At 47.8% G+C, this 27,936-nt stretch overlaps 1 protein-coding gene across 1 annotated transcript; it reads right to left on the bottom strand.

Annotated features, from left to right (window-relative positions):
* Positions 1 to 3,673: 3,673 nt before the first annotated feature.
* LOC139274039 (NACHT, LRR and PYD domains-containing protein 3-like) lies at positions 3,674 to 25,024 on the bottom strand. Its single transcript, XM_070891093.1, has 10 exons — positions 23,551 to 25,024; positions 21,784 to 21,950; positions 18,478 to 18,649; positions 18,325 to 18,390; positions 14,409 to 16,164; positions 13,139 to 13,225; positions 12,701 to 12,871; positions 12,446 to 12,616; positions 11,407 to 11,574; positions 3,674 to 4,981 (listed from the first exon to the last, which is right to left on the bottom strand). Exons 1-10 carry the CDS (start codon positions 25,022 to 25,024, stop codon positions 4,873 to 4,875), a joined length of 4,341 nt encoding a protein of 1,446 aa, XP_070747194.1. The 3' UTR covers positions 3,674 to 4,872.
* Between the last annotated feature and the right edge of the window lie 2,912 nt (positions 25,025 to 27,936).

Below are 27,936 nucleotides of genomic sequence, written 5' to 3'. Positions count from 1 at the left end.
CCTCCCTGTGACACTCACTCCCTGTGATACTCACTTTGTGAAACCCCCTCCCTGTGAAACTCACTCCCTGAGAAACTCACTCCCTGTGAAACTCACTCCCTGTGAAACCCACTCCCTGTGAAAACCCCTCCCTGTGAAAACCCCTCCCTGTGAAACTCACTCCCTGCGAAACCCCCTCCCTGTGAAAACCCTCCCTGTGAAACTCACTCCCTGCGAAACTCACTCCCTGTGAAACCCTCTCCCTGTGAAAACCCTCCCTGTGAAACTCTCTCCCTGTGAAACCCCCTCCCTGTGAAACTCACTCCCTGTCAAACTCACTCCCTGTCAAACTCACTCCCTGTGATACTCACTCCCTGTGAAACCCCCTCCCTGTGACACTCACTCCCTGTGATACTCACTCCGTGAAATCCTCTCCCTGTGAAACTGAAGAGTAGGCTTGATAAACACACGAGGAAGAAAGGAATAGAAGGATATGTTGATGGGATGAGATGAAGAGGGGTGGGAGGAGGCTCATGTGGATCATAAACACCGGCATGGACCTGTTGAGCTGAAGTTTGTTTCTGTGCTATAAATACTTTGGCACACTTTATCAAACGCCTTTAGAAAGTCCATATACACATCAGTGCTCTGCCCTCATCCACCCTCTCTGTTACTGCATCAAAAAACTCAATTAAAATAGTCAAACACAATTTGCCTTTAACAAATCCATGCTGACTCTCTTTTATTAGTCCATGCTCGTCCAAGTGGCTGTTGATTTTCTCCCGGATTATTGTTTCGAACAGCAACCCCACCACCGACGTGAAACTGACTGGCCTGTAATTACCAGATTTATCCTTCTCTATTGTGAACAAGGACGTAACGTTTGCAATTCTCCAGTCTTCTGCCAGCACCCCTGTCTCTAAGGAGGATTGTATTTTGGTCGGCGCCCCTGCAATTTCCACCCTTGTTTCCCTTAGCAACCTACGGTGCATCCCATCGGATCACTTATCCACTTTCAGTATTGACAGCCTTTCCAGTGCCTCTGTCTATTTTTATTTCATCCAGTATCCCAGTAACCTCCTTGTTTACCATAGGTTTGGCAAAAGTCCTGTTCCTTGGCAAACACCGATGCAAAGTACTCATTTAGTACCTCAGTCAATAGATCTCCATTTCGGTCCCGAATCAACCCCACTGTTCCTCTGACAACCCCTTTACTGTTGGTTTGTCGATCGAAGACCTTTGGGCCTCTTGCCCTGTCTCTTTGCCGCCTTCATTTCCTTTTTCATTTCTCTGTACTTTTTATGGCCATCCTGATTCCTTGTTATCATCAAGCTGACAGCTGTCAGATGCCCCCTGTTTCTGCTTCAACCACCTCTCCCAATCTTTCATCATCCGCACGGTAGAATTCCCTCCCCTGAAATACATGAGTGAGGCGGTCGGGTTTTTACCGACACTCTGACAGCTTCATGGCCACTTTTCCTGGGATTAGCTTTTATTTCAATTCTCAAACGGCCACGGTGGGAATTCGCTGGATTCCTAGTTCAGTAACACAGGCCAGCACATAGAAACATAGAAACATAGAAAATACGTGCAGGAGTAGGCCATTCGGCCCCTCGAGCCTGCACCGCCATTCAATGAGTTCATGGCTGAACATGCAACTTCAGTACCCCATTCCTGCTTTCTCGCCATACCCCTTGATCCCCCTAGTAGTAGGGACTTCATCCAACTCCTTTTTGAATATATTTAGTGAATTGGCCTCAACAACTTTCTGTGGTAGAGAATTCCACAGGTTCACCACTCTCTGGGTGAAGAAGTTTCTCCTCATCTCGGTCCTAAATGGCTTACCCCTTATCCTTAGACTGTGACCCCTGGTTCTGGACTTCCCCAACATTGGGAACATTCTTCCTGCATCTAACCTGTCTGAACCCATCAGAATTTTAAACGTTTCTATGAGGTCCCCTCTCATTCTTCTGAACTCCAGTGAATACAAGCCCAGTTGATCCAGTCTTTCTTGATAGGTCAGTCCCGCCATCCCGGGAATCAGTCTGGTGAACCTTCGCTGCACTCCCTCAATAGCAAGAATGTCCTTCCTCAGGTTAGGAGACCAAAACTGTACACAATACTCCAGGTGTGGCCTCACCAAGGCCCTGTACAACTGTAGCAACACCTCCCTGCCCCTGTACTCAAATCCCCTCGCTATGAAGGCCAACATGCCATTTGCTTTCTTAACCGCCTGCTGTATCTGCATACCAACCTTCAATGACTGATGTACCATGACACCCAGGTCTCGTTGCACCTCCCCTTTTCCTAATCTGTCACCATTCAGATAATAGTCTGTCTCTCTGTTTTTACCACCAAAGTGGATAACCTCACATTTATCCATGTTATACTTCATCTGCCATGCATTTGCCCACTAACCTAACCTATCCAAGTCACTCTGCAGCCTCATAGCATCCTCCTCACAGCTCACACTGCCACCCAACTTAGTGTCATCCGCAAATTTGGAGATATTACATTTAATCCCCTCGTCTAAATCATTAATGTGCGGTGTAAACAGCTGGGGCCCCAGCACAGAACCTTGCGGTACCCCACTAGTCACTGCCTGCCATTCTGAAAAGTACCCATTTACTCCAACTCTTTGCTTCCTGTCTGACAACCAGTTCTCAATCCATGTCAGCACACTACCCCCAATCCCATGTGCTTTAACTTTGCACATTAATCTCTTGTGTGGGACCTTGTCGAAAGCCTTCTGAAAGTCCGAATACACCACATCAACTGGTTCTCCCTTGTCCACTCTACTGGAAACATCCTCAAAAAATTCCAGAAGGTTTGTCAAGCACACCGCTGTACCCTCCCATCCTCTATCTGTGCACCTGTGAGAATCAACGGCGCTGTTGCTTTGTATACATACACGCAAAGGTGACGACGCACAGACGATTCTGCAGCAGTATTAATGGGAAAACATTGCAGAAATTCAGTTTAGGTGTCACAAATTCACATTAAACATGTCCATTCGTAGGTTGAACAATGTGTCCTTCCAGGATCCCTAAAAATGGCTTTAGGAGCCCACCCTCATCGGCAAAGTGTAATATACGGCGGGGGGGGTGGAACAAATGAAGGACAGAGACACGATGAGTCCCTCGTCCACATGTTGGCTTTATTAGGCCAGAGCGAACTGAGCATGCTCACACCAAACCAGAGAAGCATAGAAATCCATAGCGCAGAAGGAGGCCATTGCAGTCCATCGTGTCCACGCCGGCCGACAAAGAGCCACATGGTCCTCGGTAAGCAGCCCTGAAGGTTACATATAAACCTATGAACAATGAACAATGGCAGAAAGCTACAGAGCACCCAGCGCAACCAGTCCGCCCCACACAACTGCGACACCCCTTACACTGAAATATTCTACACTCCACCCCAAAATCCTGTCAAACCATGTGACACGACGTGACCATGTTGGCTCTCTCTGATCTGCCCAAATTTCTCGAAGTGCTCAGTCACTCTGTGGTCAATTATGGATTGCAATACCCTCTCCACAACAGCGTTAGACTAACTGGGCTGAAGTTTCCTGTTTTCTCTCTCTCACGTTTCATAAATAATGGATTATCCATCTCTCCACGAATATCACCAAAATAGAAAAATAAACAGTACCATGGGTACATTGTAAACAGAGAGCGAGCAATCTGACCATGAATAGAAAAATAGAAAAACCCACTTCAATGGGTGCATTTTACACATTGAAATCGGGTAATACAGTGAAATGTCAGTGGTCTGACAAGTCCCTTCTCTGTCATGAGTTGATTGATGTCAATCATTTGTCTGTAATCAGGCTTTTTGTGGTAAAAATAACCTCATGAGTCTACTGAGTTCAGCAAGTAAAGAGTTTATTTCAGCACATGCAACGGAGTGACCTTCAGTTGCCTGAGATACAACATTGTTTCAAATTGTAAGGGGGTAAAAAGTACACTTTGGTAAAAACTTAAGACCCAAATAAGGGTATGGCCTGAAATCAGGTTAAAGGGCACAGCTCGTGGATGTGTGCTTATCTTTAAAAACTGCAGAACAAGCTGGAAAATCCAGAGCAAGGTTAAGGCTGTGGAACAACACATTCCAATAGACTGAGGTCGGCTCCACATGCTGTGGGAGATGGAGAGGTTGTGAAACCATTCAGCAGCCAGTCTGATAAGGGTTAACAAATCAATGTAGCTCCGCTGATCAGTTGTAGGCCAACCGGTGGCTGTAGAATAGAGTACACGTGGCCAACACGCCTCGGAAACTGTATAACTGTGTGTGAAACCATCACTCGGGGAAGGTCCCGTTTTAGCCCGGCTAGGACGGTGATGCTTCCCCGGCATATGTTTGAATAAAGATCATAAAGTGAATCCAAGGTTTCATCTGATTGATTCCATGGTCGTTATAAGGGCAGGTGTCTATTCCTTATTTCAGGGTATTCACCTTGAAGAGGAGAAGTCTTCTATCTACCCCAACACTAACAATTCAACCATTGCTATGATCATCAGAGGCAATCCCTCGAAATCGAGGAAGACTTGCTTCCACTCTAAAAGTAGTCCTTCGGTGACTGTACAGTCCAATGTGGGAATTACAATCTCTGTCACAGGTGGGATAGACAGTGGTTGAAGGAAAGGTTGGGTGGGGAGTCTGGTTTGCCGTACGCTCCTTCGGTGTTTTTCGGTGTTTTTTAGCGTGATTGTTTTTTGGTGTTTCTCAGCGTTTTCTGCACGCTCTCAGCGATGGGACTTGAGATGCTCAGCGCCCTCCCGGATACACTTCCTCCACTTAGGTGGTCTTTGGCCAGGGACCCCCTGGTGTCAGTGATTGTGTTATAATGTCAGCCGAGTCCCACCAGTTCCACTTCAAGGCTGATGTCCCAGGTCATTTACTGACCATCGTTGTATACACTTCCACACACAGTCCTGCTCGCTGGTTACTCAGTGACTGGAGGTAGCTCGCTCCATCGGAACTGAACTTATTTCTCTGCAGCCTGAAACACAGGGGTTAATATACGTTAATATACATGATATAATTTACATCACAGGTTAATCTTCCCAATAGGATGCATTCACACAGCAAAGGGATGTAGGGGAGAGATCTTTACATTTATCAAGCAGGAAAACAGAGGCTGAGGAGACATGTCCCAGTATGTGCTCCCGCCCTGTGACCAGGCTGCAGAAAAATAGAATTTATATCGGGCCTTTCACAACCTCAGGGTGTCCCTAAACCACTTTACAGCCACTGAAGTACTTCTCAAAAGTAGTCACTGTTGCATTGTAGGAAAGGCGGCTGCCAATTTGCGCACAGCAAGCTCCCACTAACAGCAATGTGACAATGACAAAACAATCTGTTTAGTGATGTTGATTGAGGGATGAATATTGGCCAGGACAAGCTGTTAAACCGAGGGCACTGTCTGCTGTTCTGGTGGCCATCACATGTCCCATGGCCACGACCGGACAAAGAGCAGGGGAACACCCTGGAGGGGAAAATTCACCCCGAAGTCATAGACAACAGGCCCAACATGGATGGGCACAGAAATCGAGTGATTGTATTTGTGTGTTCGGACCACAGCTCTCGTGTTAATGTATGGCTTAAACATTCATTCAAACCCATGGGGAAGCAATGGATTGGTGGAGGGAGAGCCACTGACGTGATGAGATTACAATTTACTAACTAGGTTTTTTTGGAAAAACTCCCCCAGCCCCCCAATATACATAATGACTATATCGAAAAAACCCAAAAATGAGGGCCAAATGTATATATTTTTTTTTGGTATGTTGGCCTTCATTGCAAGACGATTTGAGTACAGGAGCAAGGATGTCTTACTACAGTTATAGAGGGCTTTGGTGAGACCGCACCTGGAGTATTGTGTGCAGTTTTCGTCTCCTTACCTAAGGAAGGGTATACTTGCCGTAGAGGGAGTGCAGCGAAGGTTCACCAGACTGATTCCTGGGATGGCAGGACTGTTGGATGAGGAGAGATTGGGTCGACTAGGCTTGTATTCACGAGAGTTTAGAAGAATGAGAGGGGGAAATTCTAAAGGGGCAAAGTGTGTTAAAAAGACAAGCCTGAAGGCTCTGTGCCCCAATGCTAGGAGTATTCGTAATAATGTGGACGAATTAATTGCGCAGGCAGCTATCAACAAATATGATATAATTGGCATTACGGAGACATGGCTCCAGGGTGACCAAGGCTGGGAACTCAACATCCAGGAATATTCAACATTCAGGAAGGATAGACAGAAAGGAAAAGGAGGTGGGGCAGCATTGCTGGTGAAAGAGGAAATTAACGAAATAGTAAGGAAGGACATTAGCTTGGATGATGTGGAATCGGTATGGGTAGAGCTGCAGAACACCAAATGGCAGAAAACGCTATTGGGAGTTGTGTACAGACCACCAAACAGTAGTAGTGAGGTTGGGGACAGTAGCAAACAAGAAATTAGGGATGCATGCAATAAGGGTACAGCAGTTATCATGGGCGACTTTAATCTACATATAGATTGGGTGAACCAAACTGGTAGCAATACAGTGGAGGAGGATTTCCTGGAGTGTATTAGGTATGGTTTTCTAGACCAATATGTCGAGGAACCAACTAGAGGACTGGCCATCCTAAACTGGGTGATGTGTAATGAGAAAGGACTAATTAGCAATCTTGTTGTGTGAGGCCCCTTGGGTAAGAGTGACCATAATAGGGTAGAATTCTTTATTAAGATGGAGAGTGACACATTAATTTAGAGACTAGGGTCCTGAACTTAGCGAAAGGTAACTTCGATGGTATGAGACGTGAATTAGCTAGAATGGACTGGTGAATAATAATTAAAAGGTCAACGGTGGATAGGCAATGGCAAACATTTAAAGATCACATGGATGAACTTCAGCAATTGTACAGCCCGGTCTGAAGTTAAAAAAACGGAGAAGGTGGTTCAACCGTGGCGAACAAGGGAAATTAAGGATAGTGTTAAATCCAAAGAAGAGGCATATAAATTGGCCAGAAAAAGCAGCAAGCCTGAGGACTGGGAGAAATTTAGAATTCAGCAGAGGAGGACAAAGGGTTTAATTAGGAGGGGGGAAATAAGAGTATGAGAGGAAGCTTGCTGGGAACATAAAAACTGACTGCAAAAACTTCTATAGATATGTGAAGAGAAAAAGATTAGTGAAGACAAACGTATTGCAGTCAGAATCAGGTGAATTTATAATGGGGAACAAAGAAATGACAGGCCAATTGCACAAATACTTTGGATCTGTCTTCACGAAGGAAGACACAAATGACCTTCCGGAAATACTAGGGGACCGAGGGTCTAGGGAGAAGGAGGAACTGAAGGAAATTCTTATTAGTCAGGAAATTGTTTTAGGGAAATTGATGGGATTAAAGGCCAATAAATCCCCAGGGCCTGATAGTCTGTATCCCAGAGTGCTTAGGGAAGTGGCCCTAGAAATAGTGGATGCTTGGTGATCATTTTCTAGCAGTCTATCGACTCTGGGTCAGTTCCTATCGACTGCAGCGTACCTAATGCAACACCACTTTTTAAGAAAGGAGGGAGAGAGGAAACGGGGAATTATAGACCGGTTAGCCTGACATCAGTAGTGGGGAAAATGTAGGAATCAATTATTAAAGATGAAATAACAGCGCATTTGGAAAGCAGTGACAGGATCGGTCCAAGTCAGCATGGATTTTGAAAGGGAAATGAAATTTGACAAATCTTCTAGAATGTTTTGAGGATGTAACCAGTAAAGTGGATAGGGGAGAACCAGTGGATGTGGTGTATTTGGACTTTCAAAAGGTTTTGGCAAGGTCCCACACAAGAGATTGGTGTGCAAAATTAAAGCACATATTATTGGGGGTACTGTATTGACGTGGATAGAGAACTGGTTGGCAGACAGGAAGCAGAGAGTCGGGATAAATGGGTCCTTTTCAGAATGGCAGGCAGTGACTCATGGGGTGCCGAAGGGCTCAGTGCTCTCTCCCTCCTTTCTTAAAAAGTGGTGTTACATTAGCTACGCTCCAGTCCATAGGAACTGATCCAGAGTCGATAGACTGCTCAAAAATGATCACGATGCATCCACTATTTACAATGTACATTAATGATTTAGATGAAGGAATTGAGCGTAATAGCTCCAAGTTTGCAGATGACACTAAGCTGGGTGGCAGTGTGAGCTGTGAGGAGGACGCTAAGAGGCTGCAGGGTGACTTGGACAGGTTAGGTGAGTGGAAAAATGCATGGCAGATGCAGTATAATGTGGATAAATGTGAGATTATCGACTTTGGTGGCAAAAACAGGAAGGCAGAATATTATCTGAATGGCGGCTGATTAGGAAAAGGGAGGTGCAATGAGAACTGGGTGTCATGGTTCATCAGTCATTGAAAGTTGGCATGCAGATACAGCAGGCGGTGAAGAAGGCAAATGGCATGTTGGCCTTCATAGCTTGGGGATTTGAGTATAGGAGCAGGGAGGTCTTACTGCAGTTGTACAGGGCCTTGGTGAGGCCTCACCTGGAATATTGTGTTCAGTTTTAGTCTCCTAATCTGAGGAAGGACGTTCTTGCTATTGAGGGAGTGCAGAGAAGGTTCACCAGACTGATTCGCGGGATGGCGGGACTGACATATGAGGAGAGACTGGATCGATTGGGCCTGTATTCACTGGAGTTTAGAAGAATGAGAGGGGGTCTCATAGAAACATATAAAATTCTGACAGGACTGGGCAGGTTAGATGCAGAAAGAATATTCCCGAAGTTGGGGAAGTCCAGAACCAGGGGTCACAGTCTAAGGATAAGGGGTAAGCCATTTAGGACCGAGATGAGGAGAAACCTCTTCACTCAGAGAGTTGTTTACCTCTGGAATTCTCTGCTGCAGAGAGGTGTTGATGCCAGTTCGTTGGATATATTCAAGAAGGAATTAGATATGGCCCTTACGGCTAAGGGGATCAAGGGGTATGGAGAGAAAGCAGGAAAGGAGTACTGAGGTGAATGATCAGCCATGATCTTATTGAATGGCGGTGTAGGCTCCAAGGGCCGAATGGCCTACTCCTGCACCTATTTTCTATTTTTCTATATTTCTATCTCATTGAAACGTACAAAATTCTTACTGGGTTGGACAGACTGGATGCGGGGAGGATGTTTTCCTGGGCTGGGAAGTCTAGAACAAGGGGTCACAGTCTGAGGATACGGGGTAGGAAATTTAGACCGAGATGAGGAGACATTTTTTCATTCAGAGGGTGGTGAGCCTGTGGAATTCTCTACCACAGAAGGCTATATAGGCCAAGTCACTGAATATATTTAAGAGGGAGATAGATAGATTTATAAAAACAAAAGGCATCAAGGTGTATGGGGAGAAAGCAGAAATATGGTGTTGAGATAGAGGATCAGCCATGATCATATTAAATGGCAGTGCAGGCTCGAAGGGCCAAATGACCTACTACTGCTCCTATTTACTATGTATCTATGTAAATGGGCCCAAGTGGAATTCAGTGAGTTTGTGGAGCGAGAGAGAAGGCTGCAAATATGGTGATATATGCCAATAAGGTGGGCAGGTTGGGTTCAGACCTTTCAAAGGGCAGATGTGCTGACCCTTACAGTCTGTGCTGTCACTTCAGTTGCCAAACCAGCAAAGGACCGTCACCTCGACATTCCACCTCGACACCATCGAGCAAACCAAGCTTTGAAAGTCTCCTCTTGCAGCGCAGAGGTAAACCGTGCCAAAAAAACACCTATTGAGGAGTCACGCTGGATCGCACCCTGTCACATAGACAATTATCTCCTAGACCTTGGGAATAAACTAAAGAGTGGGGTCAACCTGATCCAGAAACTCGCTGGATCCACATGGGGAGCAGACGCTCAAACTCTCCGTAAAGCAGCACTCGCCCTGGTGTACTGCACAGCACAGTACTGTTCTCCCGCATGGCTATCACCCTGGTGTATACAGCACAGTACTGCTCTCTGACATGGCTATCACCCTGGTGTATACAGCACAGTACTGCTCTCCGACATGGCTATCACCCTGGTGTATAGAGCACAGTACTGTTCTCCGACATGGCTATCACCCTGGTGTATTCAGCACAGTACTGTTCTCCGACATGGCTATCACCCTGGTGTATAAGAGCACAGTACTGTTCTCCGACATGACTATCACCCTGGTGTATTCAGCACAGTACTGTTCTCCGACATGGTTATCACCCTGGTGTATAGAGCACAGTACTGTTCTCCGACATGACTATCACCCTGGTGTATAGAGCACAGTACTGTTCTCCGACATGACTATCACCCTGGTGTATTCAGCACAGTACTGTTCTCCGACATGGTTATCACCCTGGTGTACTGCACAGCACAGTACTGTTCTCCCGCATGGCTATCACCCTGGTGTATTCAGCACAGTACTGCTCTCCAACATGGCTATCACCCTGGTGTATTGTACAGCACAGCACTGCTCTCCGACATGGTTACCAACTCCGCATATCAATTCCATCGATGTCCAGCTGAATTAGACTATGGGAATTATCACCGGGACACTTTTATCGACATGAACACCTTGGCTGCCCGAGCTTGCAAACATCGCACCACCTGCGAATATGCAGTCTCCAGATAATACAACCGCTACACCAGCAAAGACATGCCAATCCAGGCCGACCTGCACAACCCACCACCAACCCGCCTTCAATCCAGAAAGCCATTCTGGACCGACACCGAAGCCCTTCCATGGTCTCCCTCCAGTCGAAGTGACCGATGGCGAAAGGCTTGGAAGAACTGTGACATACAGAATGGATTCCTGATCGAGGACCCCACAGTACAACCAGCAGGGCAAATCTTCCTCACAAACAGTGGACAACCTATCAACCATCTCAGAACCAGTCATGGCAGACTCTGCCACCTTCTCCATCGGTGGAAGATTAAAGCAATCCCATCATGTGACTGTGGAGCTCCTAATCAGACCCTGGAACACATCAATGAGCACTGCCCTCGGGGGAAACTTACAGGCAGCCCACAAGATCTCCACGCTGTTACACCAGAAGCTTTAGCCTGGATATCTGATGTAGACATTGACATTTGATTTGCTTTGTTACAACCACATGAAAGACGAGGTGAAGGACTGAAGGAGTGCTGCACTGTCAGGTGCCAACCTTTGGCTGGAGTATTAGGGCAATGACTAATCTGCCTGTTCAGGCGGATGCTGAAGATCCTATGGCACTAGCGGAAGAAGAACAGGGAGTTCTCCCAGTGTCCTGCACCAAACTCAAGATAAACAGGTGGATTGATCCCACTGCTGTGTGTGGGATCTTGCTGTGCGCTTTGTGGCGTTTCTCAGTGATCTAATGAACTGCTGTAAAGCTGCGGGTTTTGTACATCAGTGGGGAGGGAGAGGAAGCAATACATTAATCACAGCTGCCAGCAAAGTCAGCCCCCCCGTGAACACAGATACACTCACCTGATCTCCCCGAGGCAAGTGTGGCTAGCGACCAGGTAGTGAAGAGCACGGATGGACCGGTCTGTGAGCATGTTGTTGGACAGGTTGAGCTTCGCCAGTGAGGTGTTTGCAATGGGAGTCACGGTGAGTTCCTCTGTGTCGGTGTCTGTGATCCCGTTACCCTCCAGTCTGCACGGATCAGAAATAATCAACAACAACAACTACTTCTATTTATATAGCGCCTTTAACGTAGTGAAACGTCCCAAGGTGCTTCACGGGAATATTATGTGATAAAAATTTGGCAATAAGCTGTATAAGTAGAAATTAGCGCAGGTGACCAAAGCTTGGGCAAAGAGGTATATTTTTAGAAGCATCTTAAAGGAGGAAAGAGAGGCGGAGAAGTTTAGGCAGGGAGTTCCAGAGCTTGGGGCCCAGGCTACAGAAGGCACGGCCACCAATGGTTGGGTGATTAAAATCAGGGATGCTCAGGAGGACGGAATTAGAGGAGCGCAGACATCTCAGAGGGGTTGTGGGGCTGGAGTAGATTACAGAGATAGGGAGGGTCGAGACCACGGAGGGATTTGCAAACAAGGATGGGGAATTTTGAAATCGAAGCGTTGTTCAACCAGGAGCCAGTGTAGGTCAGTGAGCACAGGGGGTGATGGGTGATCGGGACTCGGTGCGAGTTAGGACACGGGCTGCCGAGTTTTGGCTCACCTCTAGTTTACGTCGGGTAGAATGTGGGAGGCCAGCCAGGAGTGCGTTGGAGCAATCAAGTCTCGAGGTAACAAGGGCATGGATGAGGGTTTCAGCAGCGGATGAGCCGAGGCAGAGGCAGAGACGGGCGATGTTACAGCGGTGGGAATCGGCGGTCTTAGTTATGGTGCGGTTATGTGGTCAGGTAAAGTAATCAGGTAAATAACAGACGAGCGAGCTGTATAAACAGGCAACATAGACAGATGGTGGCAGAGAGAGAGAATGTCAGTGAGACGGAATCAGAATGAAACACACTTGCAATGTGAAATCTCCCACTCACACTCACACACACAATGTTACTCACTCCAGTGTATGGATAGGGCAGCCCTGCTGACTCAGTGTTGCAGACAACAGTTTGAGTCGCAGCTCTCCGAGCTTGTTATTATTCAGCTTTAAGCACGTCAGTGACCGGTTGTGACTGAGAATGGAAGTGAGTTGGTCAACGACTCTACCTCGAATCAGATTATCACAGAGCCTGGTGAGGAGAAAGGCCAGTGTTAACCATCACTGTACGAGAACATTTTTCGACACAGCAGAATACAAAGGCACTTTAACTTACTCCAGGGTCTGTATTTTACAGTGTGGGCTGTTCAGTGCCACACACAGGTCTTTCACTCCAGTGTCTCCCAGAGTATTCTTACTCAGGTAGAGCTGTGTCAGTGACGAGTTGCCCTCGAGACCCTTCGCAAGATGCTGGCCATCTGTGTGGGAGATCCCATTGGAACACAGGCTGGGGAAAACAGAGTGAAGTGGGGAGCACGTTAAAATTGGAACCGTAACTTCATCTGTACCCAGCATGCAGCAACACCTCTGGACACACACACACACACACACAGACATAGACATAAACACACACACAGACACACACACACGCGCACGCATGCATGCACACGCACGCACAAGCACACACACAGACACACACGCACACAGACACACGCACACACACACACGCACACAGACACACACACACAGACAATATACACACTGTATCACTTACTCCAGGGTCTGTATTTTACAGTCTGCCCTCCTCAGTATAGCTGACAGCAGTTTCACTCCTTTGTCGGTGAGATTGTTACCCCTCAGTCTAAATACAAACATACAGAGACTCAGAGAGCAGCACCGAGTGGTGCCATTATAGTTGGGGTTTAGCTCCATAGATCTACAATTAAACTTCTATTGTATTTAAACAACAAATATTAAGATATAAAAGATAGGATGGCGTAAAATCTATTCATGACACAGTTGTAACTGTAAACGTACATTAGTGCGGGCTCAGAGAGAGCAACAGACAAGTGTAAAAGGAAGGAACTGTTCTGGTGATTAATGATCAAAGAGCAAAGTCCTGGGGACAATTTGCTGCAGATTTCCCAGCCAGAAGCATCTTTACCATTTGAACATAGTAAGAATAAAGGAACATAAGAAATAGGAGCAGGAGTCAGCATTTGGCCCCTCGAGCCTGCTCCGCCATTCGATAAGGTCATGGCTGATCTGAATGTGCTTTAAGTTGATGCAATGTGGTTTAATGTGTTCTTAAGTTGATGCAATATATTTTACTGTGTTTTTAAGTTGACGCAATGTGGTTTGATGTGTTGGGAGCTGCCTGTATGTTTCACTTTGCAGCCTCAGCCCACATTGTGTCCCTGGTTACCGTGGGAACCCGATCTTTTTGGCGCAGATCAAGGCTCCACCCCCAAAACTAAAGGACAGGTTCGGCCACGCCAAAATGAAGAAATCCAACTTAGAACATTTTTTTTGGGGTGTACTTGGGCCCCCCAAAAAAAGGGCGGAACTCTTCAAGTACGCCAAAAAAAAAGCCTTGGCAAAAATTGGGTCCTTAGTACCTCAGCCATGCCCTGGGCCTCCACTGGAAGATTCTTTTTAGATCTCTAATCAGCTCCACCCTTCCTTTGATGAACATTTCACCATTTATATCTTTATAAAGGACTTTTGGGTTCCCTTCTATGTTACCCGCTAATCTGTTAGGACTGGGCCAATGTGCTGAGGAGACATTCCTTCACTCAGAGGGTCGTGAAACTTTGGAATTCTCTACCCCAGAGGGCTGCGTACGTCATTGAGTCTGTTCAAGACGGAGATCAATAGATTTTTGGGCACTGAGGGAATCGAGGGATTTGGGGTGAGGATAGGAAAGTGGAGTTGAGGTAGAAGATCAGCCATGATCTTAGTGAATGGTGGAGCAGGTTCAAGGGGCCGGGCCAACTGGTTCTATTTCTTATGTTCTAAGGGGAAGAAATCAACCCAAGAAATACCTGAGCACTTTGCATTTGTGTAGAGTAGGCGCCAGTCTCTGGATCCCTTCAGGTCCCAGGCCGCAGTGATTGAGGTTAAGCTCCAGGAGCCCATCACATGGATCAATGACAGTGGCCAGCACAATGCAGTCCACCGGCATCAGTCGGATCGCACTGTAGGGAAAGTCATCGCCCAGTGTAAGTGTCTCTCCCAATCCCACGGTGAGACGCATTAACCCTTTGTGCTGCGACTCAGACAGATAATACAGCGATTCCAACAGCTTCCTTTTGCCGAGCACAGTGTGGGTGTTTTTGAGATTGCTCTCAGTCCGCCCCTTCACCCAGTCGATCACTCTGCGGGTGGTTTGATCAGGAAGGGGTCCCAGACACTCTGCCAGTATCTGAGCTGAAGCCGCCGAGGTGAGACCGACAATGAATCGGAGCCATGTCCTGAATCGGTCATCGCTCCCAGCAGAATCCAGCAGCTGTGTCAGGCCCTGTGGGTCTACAGTCAGGTATTTAGCCAGAGCGGCCACAAACTCCCGGACGGTGATGTGAATGAAGGAGAAGAAGGATTCGGAAGTGTCTGGGTTCAGTTGTTCTGTCACATACCCCGGCAGGGCCTGTGATCGCTCCAGCCTGCAGTAAGTTAAATGGTTCTCATTGAACACAGTGATGTTGTGACAGATTCCCAGATAAGCCATTTCACCAGTCCGGAGTAACAGCTCACGTGCTTGTTCAGCACTGACATCATGATGTTTATAAATGTTGAACTCGTGGTTTGTAAAAATGTTCATGATGTAACTTGCAAACAATTGTGTGATGGTTGTCGGGAGTGTTTCCTGTCTCCCCTGCATTTGTCTTAAGCGTGGGGCCAGTGAGTCAGCGATGACCCTGCAGTAGGAGGGGTTGTCACACATGGAGTACAAGATGTCATGCTGTTCCACGTAGGTCAAAGCTTCTTCCGCCAGGCGCTGATCTGTGAAGTATTTCTTAAAGTACTCCCTGCGCTGTTCCGTTAGGAAGCCCACGATCTCTGCCCACAGGTTGATCTCAGCTTCCCTCAGTGAGCCCAGTTCAGTCGGACGGGTTGTGACCAGCACGGAACAGCCTCCAAGTACTTTCTGTTGTATCAGGCAGCGTACAATGTCAGACACTTCACACTGGCATTCGGGGTGGAAACACTGGTGTTCATTCAGATTGTTTCTCTTCCAGTCTGTGAAATCAATCTTCTCCTTAAACTCCTCCAAACTGTCCCATATAAATAGCAGCCCCTGCGGTTCCTCCCAGAGTCGCTCGATCTCAGTCCCAAAGTAAGGATAAGAATCCAGGATCAGTTGCTTGATGCTTGTCCTGCCTTTTATGGAGTTGAGGTCTCGAAATTTGAACAGAAAGACGAACTGAAACTGTGGATATATTTTCCCGGCGGCCCAGTCATGGACAAGCTTCTGGACCATGGTGGATTTCCCGATCCCTGCCGGGCCACTGACCACTGCAGTCCCAGACTGGCTGTTTTTCCCAAAACTGCTCCTGAACAACTGGCTGATCCTCACGGTTTCATGTTCTACCTTGATCACCTTTCTTTGGCCTTCCTCACGCTTTCTCCCTCTGACAGTCCGGAGCTGTCCTGACAGACTCTGATCAGGGTGGGTATGGATGATTACCGGCTCGGTGTATCGCTTCTCCAGGGAGAATTTCAGCGTTTTACCACCGATCACATTCACCTTTAGACTCCCGTTCTTTTCACGGAGGATTTTTCTGTGTTGGACCTGAATTTCTTGAAGTGAAAATTGTCGCGGTTATCAATAATGTATAACAATAAAATGTATAACAATAAAAACTTTCCGGAAATACGAGGGGAATGAGTGTCTAGCAAGAAGGAGGAACTAAAGGAAATCCTTATTAGTCGGCAAATTGTATTCGAAAAATTGCAGGATTGAAAGATGATAAAGCCTCAGGGACTGATAGTCTGCATTCCAGAGTACTTAGGGAAATGGCCCTAGAAATAGTGGATTCATTGGTGGTCATTTTCCAACATTCTATCGACTCTGGATCAGTTCCTATGGATTGGAGAGTAGCTAATGTAACACCACTTTTTAAAAAAGGAAGGAGAGAAAAAACAGGGAATTATAGACCAGTCAGCCTGACATCAGTTGTGGGGAAAATGTTGGAATCAATTATTAAAAGATGTAATAGCGGCGCATTTGGAAAACAGTGACAGGATCGGTCCAAGTCAGCATGGATTTATGAAAGGGAAATCATGCTTGACAAATCGTCTAGCATTTTTTGAGGATGTAACTAGTAGAGTTGACAAGGGGGAGCCAGTGGATGTGGTGCATTTAGACTTTCAAAAGGCTTTTAACAAGGTCCAACACAAGAGATTGTTGTGCAAAATCAAAGCACATGGCATTGGGGGTAATGTACTGTCGTGGATAGAGAACTGGTTGGCAGACAGGAAGCAGAGAGTTGGGATAAACTGGTCCTTTTCAGAATGGCAGGCAGTGATTAGTGGGGTACCGCAAGGTTCAGTGCTGGGACCCCAGCTATTTACAATATATATTAATGATTTAGACAAAGGAATTGGATGTAACATCTCCAAGTTTGCAGATGACACTAAGCTGGGTGGCAGTGTGAGCTTTGAGGAGGATGCTAAGTGGCTGCTAGGTGACTTGGACAGGTTAGATGCGTGGGCAAATACATGGCAGATGCGGTATAATGTCGATAAATGTGAGGTTATCCACTTTGGTGGTAAAAACAGGAAGGCAGATTATCTGAATGGTGACAGATTAATAAAAAGAGAGGTGCAACGAGACCTGGGTGTCACGGTATATCAGTCATTGAAAGTTGGCATACAGGTACAGCAGACGGTGAAAAAAGCAGATAGCGAGAGGATTTGAGTATAGGAACAGGGAGGTCTTACTGAAGTTGTACAGGGCCTTGGTAAGGCCACACCATGAATATTGTGTACAGTTTTGGTCTCCTAATCTGAGGAAAGACATTCTTGCTATTGAGGGAGTGCAGCGAAGGTTCACCAGACTGATTCCAGGGATGGCAGGACTGACATATGAAGAAAGACTGGACCGACTAGGTTTATATTCAATGGATTTTGAAGAACGAGAGGGGATCTCATAGAAACATACACAATTCTGACGGGATTGGACAGGTTAGATGCAGGAAGAATGTTCCCGATGTTGGGGAAGTCCAGAACCAGGGTTCACAGTCTAAGGATAAGGGGTAAAGCATTTAGGTGCGAGATGAGGAGAAACTTCTTCATTCAGAGAGTTGTTAACCTGTGGAATTCTCTACCGTAGAGAGTTGTTGATGCCAGTTTGTTAGATACATTCAAAAGGGAGTTACATATGGCTCTTACGGCTAAATGGATCTAGGGGTATGGAGAGAAAACAGGAATGGGGTACTGAAGTGCATGTTCAGCCATGATCATATTGAATGGTGGTGCAGGCTCGAAGGGCCGAATGGCCTACTCCTGCACCTATTTTCTATGTTTCTATGTCTAACATGCATTGTGGGGGGGTGGTATTTAAAGTGGTATTAAATATTTCAGAAAATACTTTCTGTATCTATTCAGAGAAGAGTGTCAGAATATTACTGCAATACACGTTATTAATAACAAGGTTTAGTAATGTTCACATATTATCATGGAAACCTGCAGTGACCTTCTACACACACATCACAACATGTTGGGGGAGATCTCCCTTGTGTGTTGTGTGGAATGAAATCATCACACAGTTCTTCACAAACCAGTTTGTGATTTTGTTGTACAGTGATAATTGTTCCCTAAGTTTGAAAACTGGGAACCAGACCCCATGTTTGAAAACTGGGAATCGATTCTGCAACTTGTAAATGGGAATCAGTCTCACAATCTGTGAACTAGAATCAGTCTCAGGTTGTGTAAACGGTTGAATTTCTGTATATTTACCTTTTAGATAGTTGGACACTCTGGGTTCCATTAGACTGCGGCTCACTTCCAATGGTAGACTGGCTCCTGTTGAAATAAATGTCACCAGTTACAAAGCGGACAATGCGTGTTCTTATTGTAAACCCGGGTACATTCAGTCTCCCTCCCCCATACCTTTACTTTCAATCTCTCGCATTATTTTTCTCAGTTTCGGTTTGGTAATCTGCATCATTACAAAGGTTTCCCACATCGCTCTCCCGGCCCGCAGTCCGCTCTCCATCACAGTGTCCAGGAGACGTTTAGACGCGAGCTGGTTACACCCATCCCTCGCCAGCTGTTGGATTTCCTGAAAAAGGACAGTTCAGTCACATCACAGAGCCTTCTGTCCAGCGTATCTCTGTCAATAACTGGGTATTCGGTCACAGCCAGCATTTATTATATTATATTCCAATATTATTTGAATGGGGAGAAATTACAACATGCTGCGGTGCAGAGGGACCTGGGGGCCCTTGTGCACGAATCCCAAAAAGTTAGTTTGCAGGTGCAGCAGGTAATCAGGAAGGCGAATGGAATGTTGGCCTTCATTGCGAGAGGCATGGAGTACAAAAGCAGGGAGGTCCTGCTGCAACTGTATAGAGTATTGGTGAGGCCGCACCTGGAGTACTGCATGCAGTTTTGGTCACTTTCTTAAGGAAGGATATACTAGCTTTGGAGGGGGTACAGAGACGATTCACTTGGCTGATTCCGGAGATGAGGGGGTTACCTTATGATGATAGATTGAGTAGACTGGGTCTTAACTCATTGGAGTTCAGAAGGATGAGGGGTGATCTTACAGAAACATTTAAAATAATGAAAGGGATAGACAAGATAGAGGCAGAGAGGTTGTTTCCATTGGTCGGGGAGACTAGAACTAGGGGGCACAGCCTCAAAATACGGGGGAGCCAATTTAAAACTGAGTTGAGAAGGAATTTCTTCTCCCAGAGGGTTGTGAATCTGTGGAATTCTCTGCCCAAGGAAGCAGTTGAGGCTAGCTCATTGAATGTATTCAAATCACAGATAGATAGATATTTAACCAATAAGGGAATTAAGGGTTACGGGGAGCGGGCGGGTAAGTGGAGCTGAGCCCACGGCCAGATCAGCCATGATCTTATTGAATGGCGGTGCAGGCTCGAGGGGCTAGATGGCCTACTCCTGTTCCTAATTCTTAAGTTCTTATATTGCCCATCTATATTGCCCTCGAGAAGATGGTGTTGAGTCACCTGGGCTATTGCAGAGGACAGTTACAGGTCATCCACATTGCTGTGGGGTATGGAGTCACATATAGGCCAGACAGGGTAAGGATGGCAGATTTCCTGCCCTGAAGGACATTAGTGAACCAGATGGATTTTTACCACAATCCCTGGTCAATATTCCTGATGCTAGCTTTTTATTCCAGGTTTATTTAATGAACTGAATTTAAATTCCCCAGCTGCCATGGTGGGATTTGAACTCATGACTCTGACCATTAGTGCAGGCCTCGGGATTACTAATGCAGTGATGTGACCACTGCGCTACCTGCCGTACCTGCTCTATTCAGGCATCTAAATTGCCGAAGAAGACAATCTCTTGAAGTGATTGAGTCTGAACATATTCTCTCTGAGGACTAAGAGCAATGAACCAGAATGAGAAATCTATACAGCACAGATACAGGCCGCTCCTCCCAACAGGTCCGTGCCGGTGTTTAAGCTCCACACGAACCTCCTCCCATCCCTCGTCATTACCCCATTGAGAGAAAGTGCTGCAAAACTCAAACCTTGGGCCAATTGCCAAATGGGTAAACTATACATCATCACCGACGAGAGCTCATAGTTTGAATCAGAGCTTCCCGCTATTGCATTATTGTTCTGTGCCATGCAAATGGTAGCACATTGTGACAGCATTGTGGCAGTGGGAGGAGTTTTACCTTCGGACGATATCGGATCAACCTGCCCAATTCTACACCATCGCCGATATTTATAAATGTGGTGAGGGTTTCTGCCTGTACCATCCTTTCAGGCAGTGAGTTCCAGACTCCCACCACCCTCTGGGTGAAGACATTTCCCCTCATATCTCCTCTACACCTCACCGTAATTACGTTAAATCTATGCCCCCCTGTTTGTTGACAGCTCTGCCAAGGGAAACAGGTCCATCCTATCCAGGCCCCTCATAATGCTGTACACCTCCCCTCAGCCTCCTCTGTTCCAAAGAAAACAGACCCTGCATCTCAAATCTTTCCTCATAGCCAAAATTCTCCAGTCCAGGCAACATTCCTGTAAATCTCCTCTGCACCTTTTCCAGTGCAGACACATCTTGATGTGTGCTTGATGTTGAGTGTGAGGTGGAATGCAGCGAGGAATATCGAGAAGAGGGTTGGGGCGATGACACAGCCTTGCTTGACCCCGGTCCAGATGTGGATTGGGTCAGTGATGGATCCATTGGTCAGGATCAAGGCTTGCATTTCGTCGTGAAGCAGGCAGAGGATGGTGACGAACTTTTGGGGACAGCCGAAATAGAGGAGGACGCTCCATAGCCCCTCGCAGTTGATAGTGTCAAAGGCCTTTATAAGGTCGAAGGCGGCCATGTACAAGGGTTGGTGCTGTTCCCTGCATTTTTCTTGCAGCTGTCGCACTGTAAAAATCATGTCCGGTGTCCGTTGAAGAGGACAAAATCCGCACTGTGAATGTGGGAGGAGCTCCTCAGCCACTGGGAGAAGACGTTGAGGAGGATTCTAGCGATGACTTTCCCAGTGGCTGATAACAGGGAGAGCCCTCTGTAGTTGCCACGGTCGGACCTGTCCCCTTTTTAAAAGATGGTCACGATTACTGCATCCCTGAGATCTCCCGGCATGCTCTCCTCCTTCCAGATGAGAGAGATGAGATCATGTATTCATGCCAATTGTGCCTCTCTGCCATATTTTAGTGCTTCAGCGGGGATTCTATCTGTCCCTCCAACACTGCAGTGCTCCCTCAGTACTAACCCTTCGACAGTGCGGTGCTCCCTCAGTACTGTCCCACCGACAGTGCAGCACTCCCTCAGTACTGCCCCTCCCACAATGCAATGTTCCCTCAGTACTGCCCCTCCGACAGTGCAGCGCTCCCTGAGTACTGCCCCTCCCACAATGCAATGTTCCCTCAGTACTGCCCCTCCGACAGTGCAGCGCTCCCTGAGTACTGCCCCTCCCACAATGCAATGTTCCCTCAGTACTGCCCCTCCAACAGATCTATGCTGACACGACAGTCTCGCTGTCAAAGCTCACGTGTGAGTAACGACCTCCAACAAGGGAAGCTGTCACCTATTTACTTGCAACATGGAGACGTCACACCTTCAGGAGAGAAGAGGAGACAATTGCACGAGAAAGTGACCAGCACTATTAAATAAATTCCTTCTATTTAAACATCGGTGCTGTTTATATGCGCTATGGACAGAACATTGCACTGACAATCTGTTTTCTATCCAACGCACCGTGTACACCTGGCCGTTCAGCTTCAATTCACGAAATATCGCCAGACTGATGCCTTCTACACATTCCTCAATGGCTTGTTCTATTCTGGGCCGGTAGAACTCGGTGACTCTGCGGAGTTGGATGTCACTGTAATCTTTCAGAGTCAGTCTGATAGAAGCTCTAGGATCTGGTAAACAGGGAACGAATAAACTCTGGTTAAAACTGATGGTTGACAGTGTAATTGGGTGTCGGGTGAAATCAGCAAATGCACTTGGTGTAAGTTTCTGACACACTCAGGGGGTGGTAGAAAAGTGACTTCTCTAAACACGCTCCCAGGATGTGTCCAACATTTATTGCCCTTCCCTACTTGCCCTTGAGCCACCTTCCAATGGTGAACTGGGCGGACACGAGACAGATGAAGTTTGCACGTCGCGACCAGGGGCATTGCACACCCGGGACGCAGCACCTCCGGACAGTGCTGCTCCGCGTCGCCATTAAACCGGACCCGAGGATCACTGCGGGGCGCTGGAGGCTGACTGCCCGCCCAGAACACCCACCGCTGCCATTGCCGCCACTTTGGGGCGAAGAACGGAGCAGAGAGGACCCGGAAATCCAGCCTCCTCGGGTCTTGTCAGCTTCAAACCCGACTGTTGGACGCAGCATTTGAAATACATTCTCAGTGTGTAAAGATCGAACGTGCAGGAAGCAAAGGGTAACGGTCGATGGGTGTTTTTGTGACTGGAAGGCTGCATCCAGTGGGGTTCCGCAAGGCTCAGTGCTGGGTCCCTTGCTTTTTGTGGTATATATCAATGACTTGGACTTGAATGTTGGGGGTTTGATGAAGAAGTTTGCAAATGACACTAAAATATGCTGTGTGGTTGATAACAAAGAAGAAAGCTGTGGACTGCAGGAAGATATCAATGTACTGGTCAGGTGGGCAGAACAGTGGCAAATGGAATTCAATCCGGAGAAGTGTGAGGTAATGCATTTGTGGTGGACTAACAAGGCAAGGGGATACACATTAAATGGTAGGACACTGAGAAGTGTAGAGGAACAAAGGGACCTGGGAGTGCAGGTCCACAGATCCCTGAAGATAGCAGGCCAGGTAGATAAGGTGGTTAAGAAGGCATACGGAATACGTGCCTTTCTTAGTCGAGGCATAGAATACAACAGCAGGGAGGTTATGCTTGAACTGTATAAAATTCTGGTTAGGCCGCAGCTGGAGTACTGCGTGCAGTTCTGGTCACCACATTACAGGAAAGATGGGATTGCACTGGAAAGGGTGCAGAGGAGATTTACAAGGATGTTGCCTGGACTGGAGAATTTTGGCTATGAGGAAAGATTGGAGATGCTGGGTCTGTTTTCTTTAGAACAGAGGAGGCTGAGGGGAGACCTGATCGAGGTGTATAACATTATGAGGGGCCCGGATAGAGTGGATAGGAAGGACCTGTTTCCCTCGGCAGAGTGGTCAACAACCAGCGGGAATAGATTTAAAGTAATTGGGGGGATGTTTAGAGGGGGTTTGAGGGGAAATGTCTTCACCCAGAGGGTGGTGAGGGTCTGGAACTCACTGGCTGAAAGGGTGGTAGAGGCAGAAACCCTCACCACATTTAAACAGTACTTGGATGTGCATCTGAAGTGCCTTAACCTACAGGTCTACGGACCAAGAGCTGGAAAGTGGGATTAGGCTGCGTAGCTCTTGGTCGGCCGACGCGGGCACGATGGGCCGAAATGGCCTCTTCCCATGCTGTAAATTCCTATGAAGCTATGATTCTATGTACAGTTACCTGTGCTGCTGTCAATATGGCTGAATACATCACGGAGGACTTCGAGAGAGATGTGGGTCTGTTTGGCTTTTTTCGCGGACGATACTCCGTCTCCCAGCGTTGTATCCATATCCTCGTCTGATTGGCCACTGGCGCCTGTCTTCCTCCGTGTTGGTGTTCGGCAGCCCCTGTGTCCCTGTACAGGGAGGACTGAACCCCTTTCTGTACCGACAGACCTCTGTTCCATATTCTCCAGCGCCTCTGCACCGACGCCCATCCCACTCACAACCCCCTCAGCAATCGCAGCAGAGCCCGAGTCACGACCAGCGAACGGATCTGTTATCCTTGGCGTCTGAGGCGTGCCGCTGGAAGCGAAGGGGTTGGCAGCAGCTTGTCTGAAGGACTTCGCGCCCTCACCGCCCAGTGCTGTGTGACCAAACGCAGCCTGTCCAAGTGCCCCTGCCCCACCGCCGCGCTGGTTTGTTTCCGCACTGGGACTCTGTGGTTCGCGGGTGAGCCCTCTCTTCTCACTCGTACAATCGTCGTCCATCTCGGTCACACCCCAGGCCCCGAAAGTGCCACCTTCAGTCGCTGTGTTTGGGGGCTGCACCCTACCACCAGGACCTGTACTGTGCCGTCCACCAACATGACCAAAGGACCTCGCGTCCTCTCCGCCCAGCTGTTTCAGCTCCTCCAGCGGCGGTGTGGGAGGGGTCCGCTCCTGACCCGCGATCCCCAGCATTTCACAGCCCCTTCCTTTCTCCCTGCCCCACCGTGATGTAAAGAGCGCACCCCTCACTTTCCCCCGAGCCCTGGGTTTCTCCTCCTTGCTCTGGGTGGCGCCCCGGTTACTGCCGAATAGCCATTTGAATCCCCCAGGTGCTGCAGGACCCCCGAAAGTGAAGCTGGGACCCTTTGGCCCGATGCTGGCTCTCACGCCCACTTTGCCCGGTGCGGCAGGGTGGGGGCTGAGGCGAGCAGGCGGGCCTGGGTTGCTGCCCGCCTGGTGCGCGTTGGCCGGAGGGAAAGGGCCCCGACCCTCACTCTCCGGGGTCACACGGACGCAGACCCCGTTACTTGGTGATGGCGTGTCGCTGCTTGTCCAGAACGCAGTGGCAACACGTGAGGGGGCGCAACAGCCAACTGGCTCAGGGGTCTGCTCCACATCTCCAAGGGCTATGGTGATGTCCATTTGGTTACCGGCCTCAGCGAGGCTGGCTCGGCCTGTCGGTTTTCCCAAAGCTCCTTTGTGACTGGAGCCAGGTTTAGCGAATATGTTTTGTCTGCAATGCCCAAGTATGGAGCGTTTTGGTTTTGTGACGGGACACTGCTCCACACCCTGCCGTTCTCCGTTGCTGATATAACTTGATGCAGAAGAACAGTTCCCAATGGAGGCGACTTGCCCTTGTCCCTGGGAGATCACCATGCTGCACTGACTGCAAGTGTCGATCCCACTGTCCCAGCTTTGTTTCTGCCCTTTCTTGCGCAGGGACATGACTTTTGCAAATATTGTTCCCGAACGGACTCCCTCATACGCAAATGTTGTGTGTGATCCGTACAATGTCGGAGCACAAACACATGCGTGTTGATCAAACGCGGGGTCAATTCATCTGCTTCCTTTCTCCTGCTTTTCCTTCGCTTGTCGGATCCACGACCAGGACAAAATGGGAATATATCCCGTGGGCCTCCGCAATGATTGGAGTGGCGGTTCTCAGATATTTGTGGATTGGAATCGAATCTGTGACAATCGCTCTGCTTTAACCTGCAATGAAAAAAAGAAAGACTTGCATTTATATAGCGCCTTTCATGACCACTGGACGTTTCAAACGCTGTACAGCCAATGAAGTACTATTGAAGTGTAGTCACTGTTGTAATGTGGGAAACCCGCAGTCAATTTGCGCACAGCAAGCTCCCACAAACAGCAATGTGATAATGACAAGATAATCTGTTTTTTTGGTTATGTTGATAAATATTGGTCAGGACACCCGGGATAACTCCCACTGCTCTTCTCTGAAATAGTGCCATGGGATCTTTTATGTCCATCTGAGAGAGCAGACAGGGCCTCGGTTTAACATCTCATCTGACAGTGCAGCACTCCCTCAGTACTGCACCGGAGTATCAATTTGTGCATAAGTCCCTGGGAGTGGGACTTGAACCCACAACCTTGTAACTCAGAGGCGAGTGTACTACCCACTGAGCCACGATATCTTCTCAACGTGACCATCACAGTCAGAGTGACGTTCGCTCCTTAAGACGCTGATGGAAGGGAGCAAAACCCAAACCTTCTGGAAATAGTCAGCGGGTCAATCACTTTCTGAAAGAGAGACGGGTGGGTGAGCATATCAGGCATTACACGTTGGGAAGGGTGTCCCTTCTGCACAATAAGAGTTTGGCAGAGCGGAAATGCTTATTGCCAAGCTGGGCACAAAGAGCACACGATATTCCTCCCATTCTTCGGGCCAAGTCATTGTGACTGTGCCAGCTCTCTGGTAGCGCTATCTAATTAATCCCACTTGCCTGCCCTGTCCCCAAAAGCACTATGGGGGAGAAATTCATTGGCGTCTCATTTGGGCAATTTCAACACCTTGATAAAGTTTGTACCCTCCCGCCCAGAAATCCATCTGAATCGGCCAAAGAGCTGACAGGGGAGCGAAATCAGCCGTTGCACACTACACCTGGGGGTGGCGGGGGGTCATAACGAAAGCTCGGTCGGTGAATTTGGCGGACCCGTTGCGCCTGCGCGGAACTCCCAGTGAGATCCCGGGAAAAGCCGAGGCTTAAAGGCCCGGCCTCGTAATGTACCCGTTAAAGTTTTCAGAATCACTTTTTCCTCAAGCTGTACTCCTATTTCGTTCTGCCGCTCCAAACTCGGAGGCTCACGCACCGTGCTGTATGTAAATGTTGCACTGACTGTGACCCCCGAGGTAAGCGCTTCCTTATCCCTTTAAGTATCCAGCAGTTCACGACTCGGCAAACCTGCACCGAGTATTTTTACAGACGTTGTTATTGGTGGGCGTTCAATGAGGCGGCCTCACCGAAGTTACCGACCGGGCCGCAAGCGTGGACGTTGCCCCAGGAATACATCAGGATTGGAGTGACCGTCAGCAGCCAGGCACTAATGGTTAGTGCCCCCCCCCCCCCCAACTCCCCCCCCCCCTCCCCGGTGAGCCTCGAATGAATTTTGGGTCAGGGTGCTAAAACATGCGTTCCCGGTTGGTAACCTGTTACACTCCCATTAACGCCCCCTCTGGCCGCTAACTGAGGCGTTAGAGAACCGGAAATCCAGCCCTTCATTATTTCCCTTCGGGGTACAGATACACTGATCTCAGTGTACAATTTTCCAACTGACGAGATCTTTCCTTGGTCAGTTTTCCGTGCGATTTCACCAACAACAACAACTTATAATTCGCAGATGAAGGGGATGACTTGTGAAGAAAGGTTGAGCAGGTTGGGCCTGTACTCATTCGAGTTTAGGAGACTTAGAGTTGATCTTATCGAAACATATAAGATACTAAGGTGGATGCAGAGAGGATGTTTCCCATCGTGGGGGAAGCTAGAACTGGGGGGCATAGTCTCAGAATAAGGGGTCGCCCATTTAAAACTGAGATGAGGAGGAATTTCTTCTCTCAGAGGGTTGTAAATCTGTGGAATTCTCTGCCCCAGAGAGCTGTGGAGGCTGGGTCATTGAATATGTTTAAGGCGGAGATAAGACAGATTTTAGAGCAATAAGGGAATAAAGGGTTATGAGGAGCGGGCAGGGAAGTGGAGCTGAGTCCATGATCAGATCAGCCACGATCTTATTGAATGGCGGAGCAGGCTCGAGGGGCAGAATGGCCTACTTGTAAAACTCGAAGTTTTCTCAAAATTCAGAGATTCCCCCTCTGTGAGAAGAAACCCGAAGGAAAAATCATTTTGGACTCACTTGAAGTGAACTTTGGGGTTTTCAAAAGAAACATGGGTCTGCAAGGGAAAAGGGCTGCAAACCAGGGGACCACTAACCTCTGAAAAGCCAGTCTTTGGGTATTGGAGCTGTCTTGGATATTGGAGCTAAACAAATTGGCTGGGGAATTGTGTAAACTCCAAAACTCTGCTCCCTAGGAGACATTAACATTTCAACAATTGACCCAGAGATAGCCAGCCATAGCTCTAAGCATGAAACCCATCCAGCACATGTAAAATGTTAATCATCTATCCAGGCTGCATGGAAAACCCAGGCCTAGGCAGACAACGTAAACACCAAAAATAATTTTTATAATCGCAACTCGAATTCAACAGATCGACACATCCTAAACAAGTTATCGGTAATGAGCCTGCCAAAATTCAACAAAGAATTACCAAGCCCGCCGAAACTAAGACAAAGAATCGGGTTTGATTTGGCGCGCAGATTAGAAAGGCTCTCAAAGTATA

Source organism: Pristiophorus japonicus, chromosome 9 (assembly GCF_044704955.1).
Source record: "Pristiophorus japonicus isolate sPriJap1 chromosome 9, sPriJap1.hap1, whole genome shotgun sequence".
Lineage (NCBI taxonomy): Eukaryota > Metazoa > Chordata > Chondrichthyes > Pristiophoridae > Pristiophorus > Pristiophorus japonicus.
This window is presented reverse-complemented; position numbering and strand designations above follow the sequence as displayed.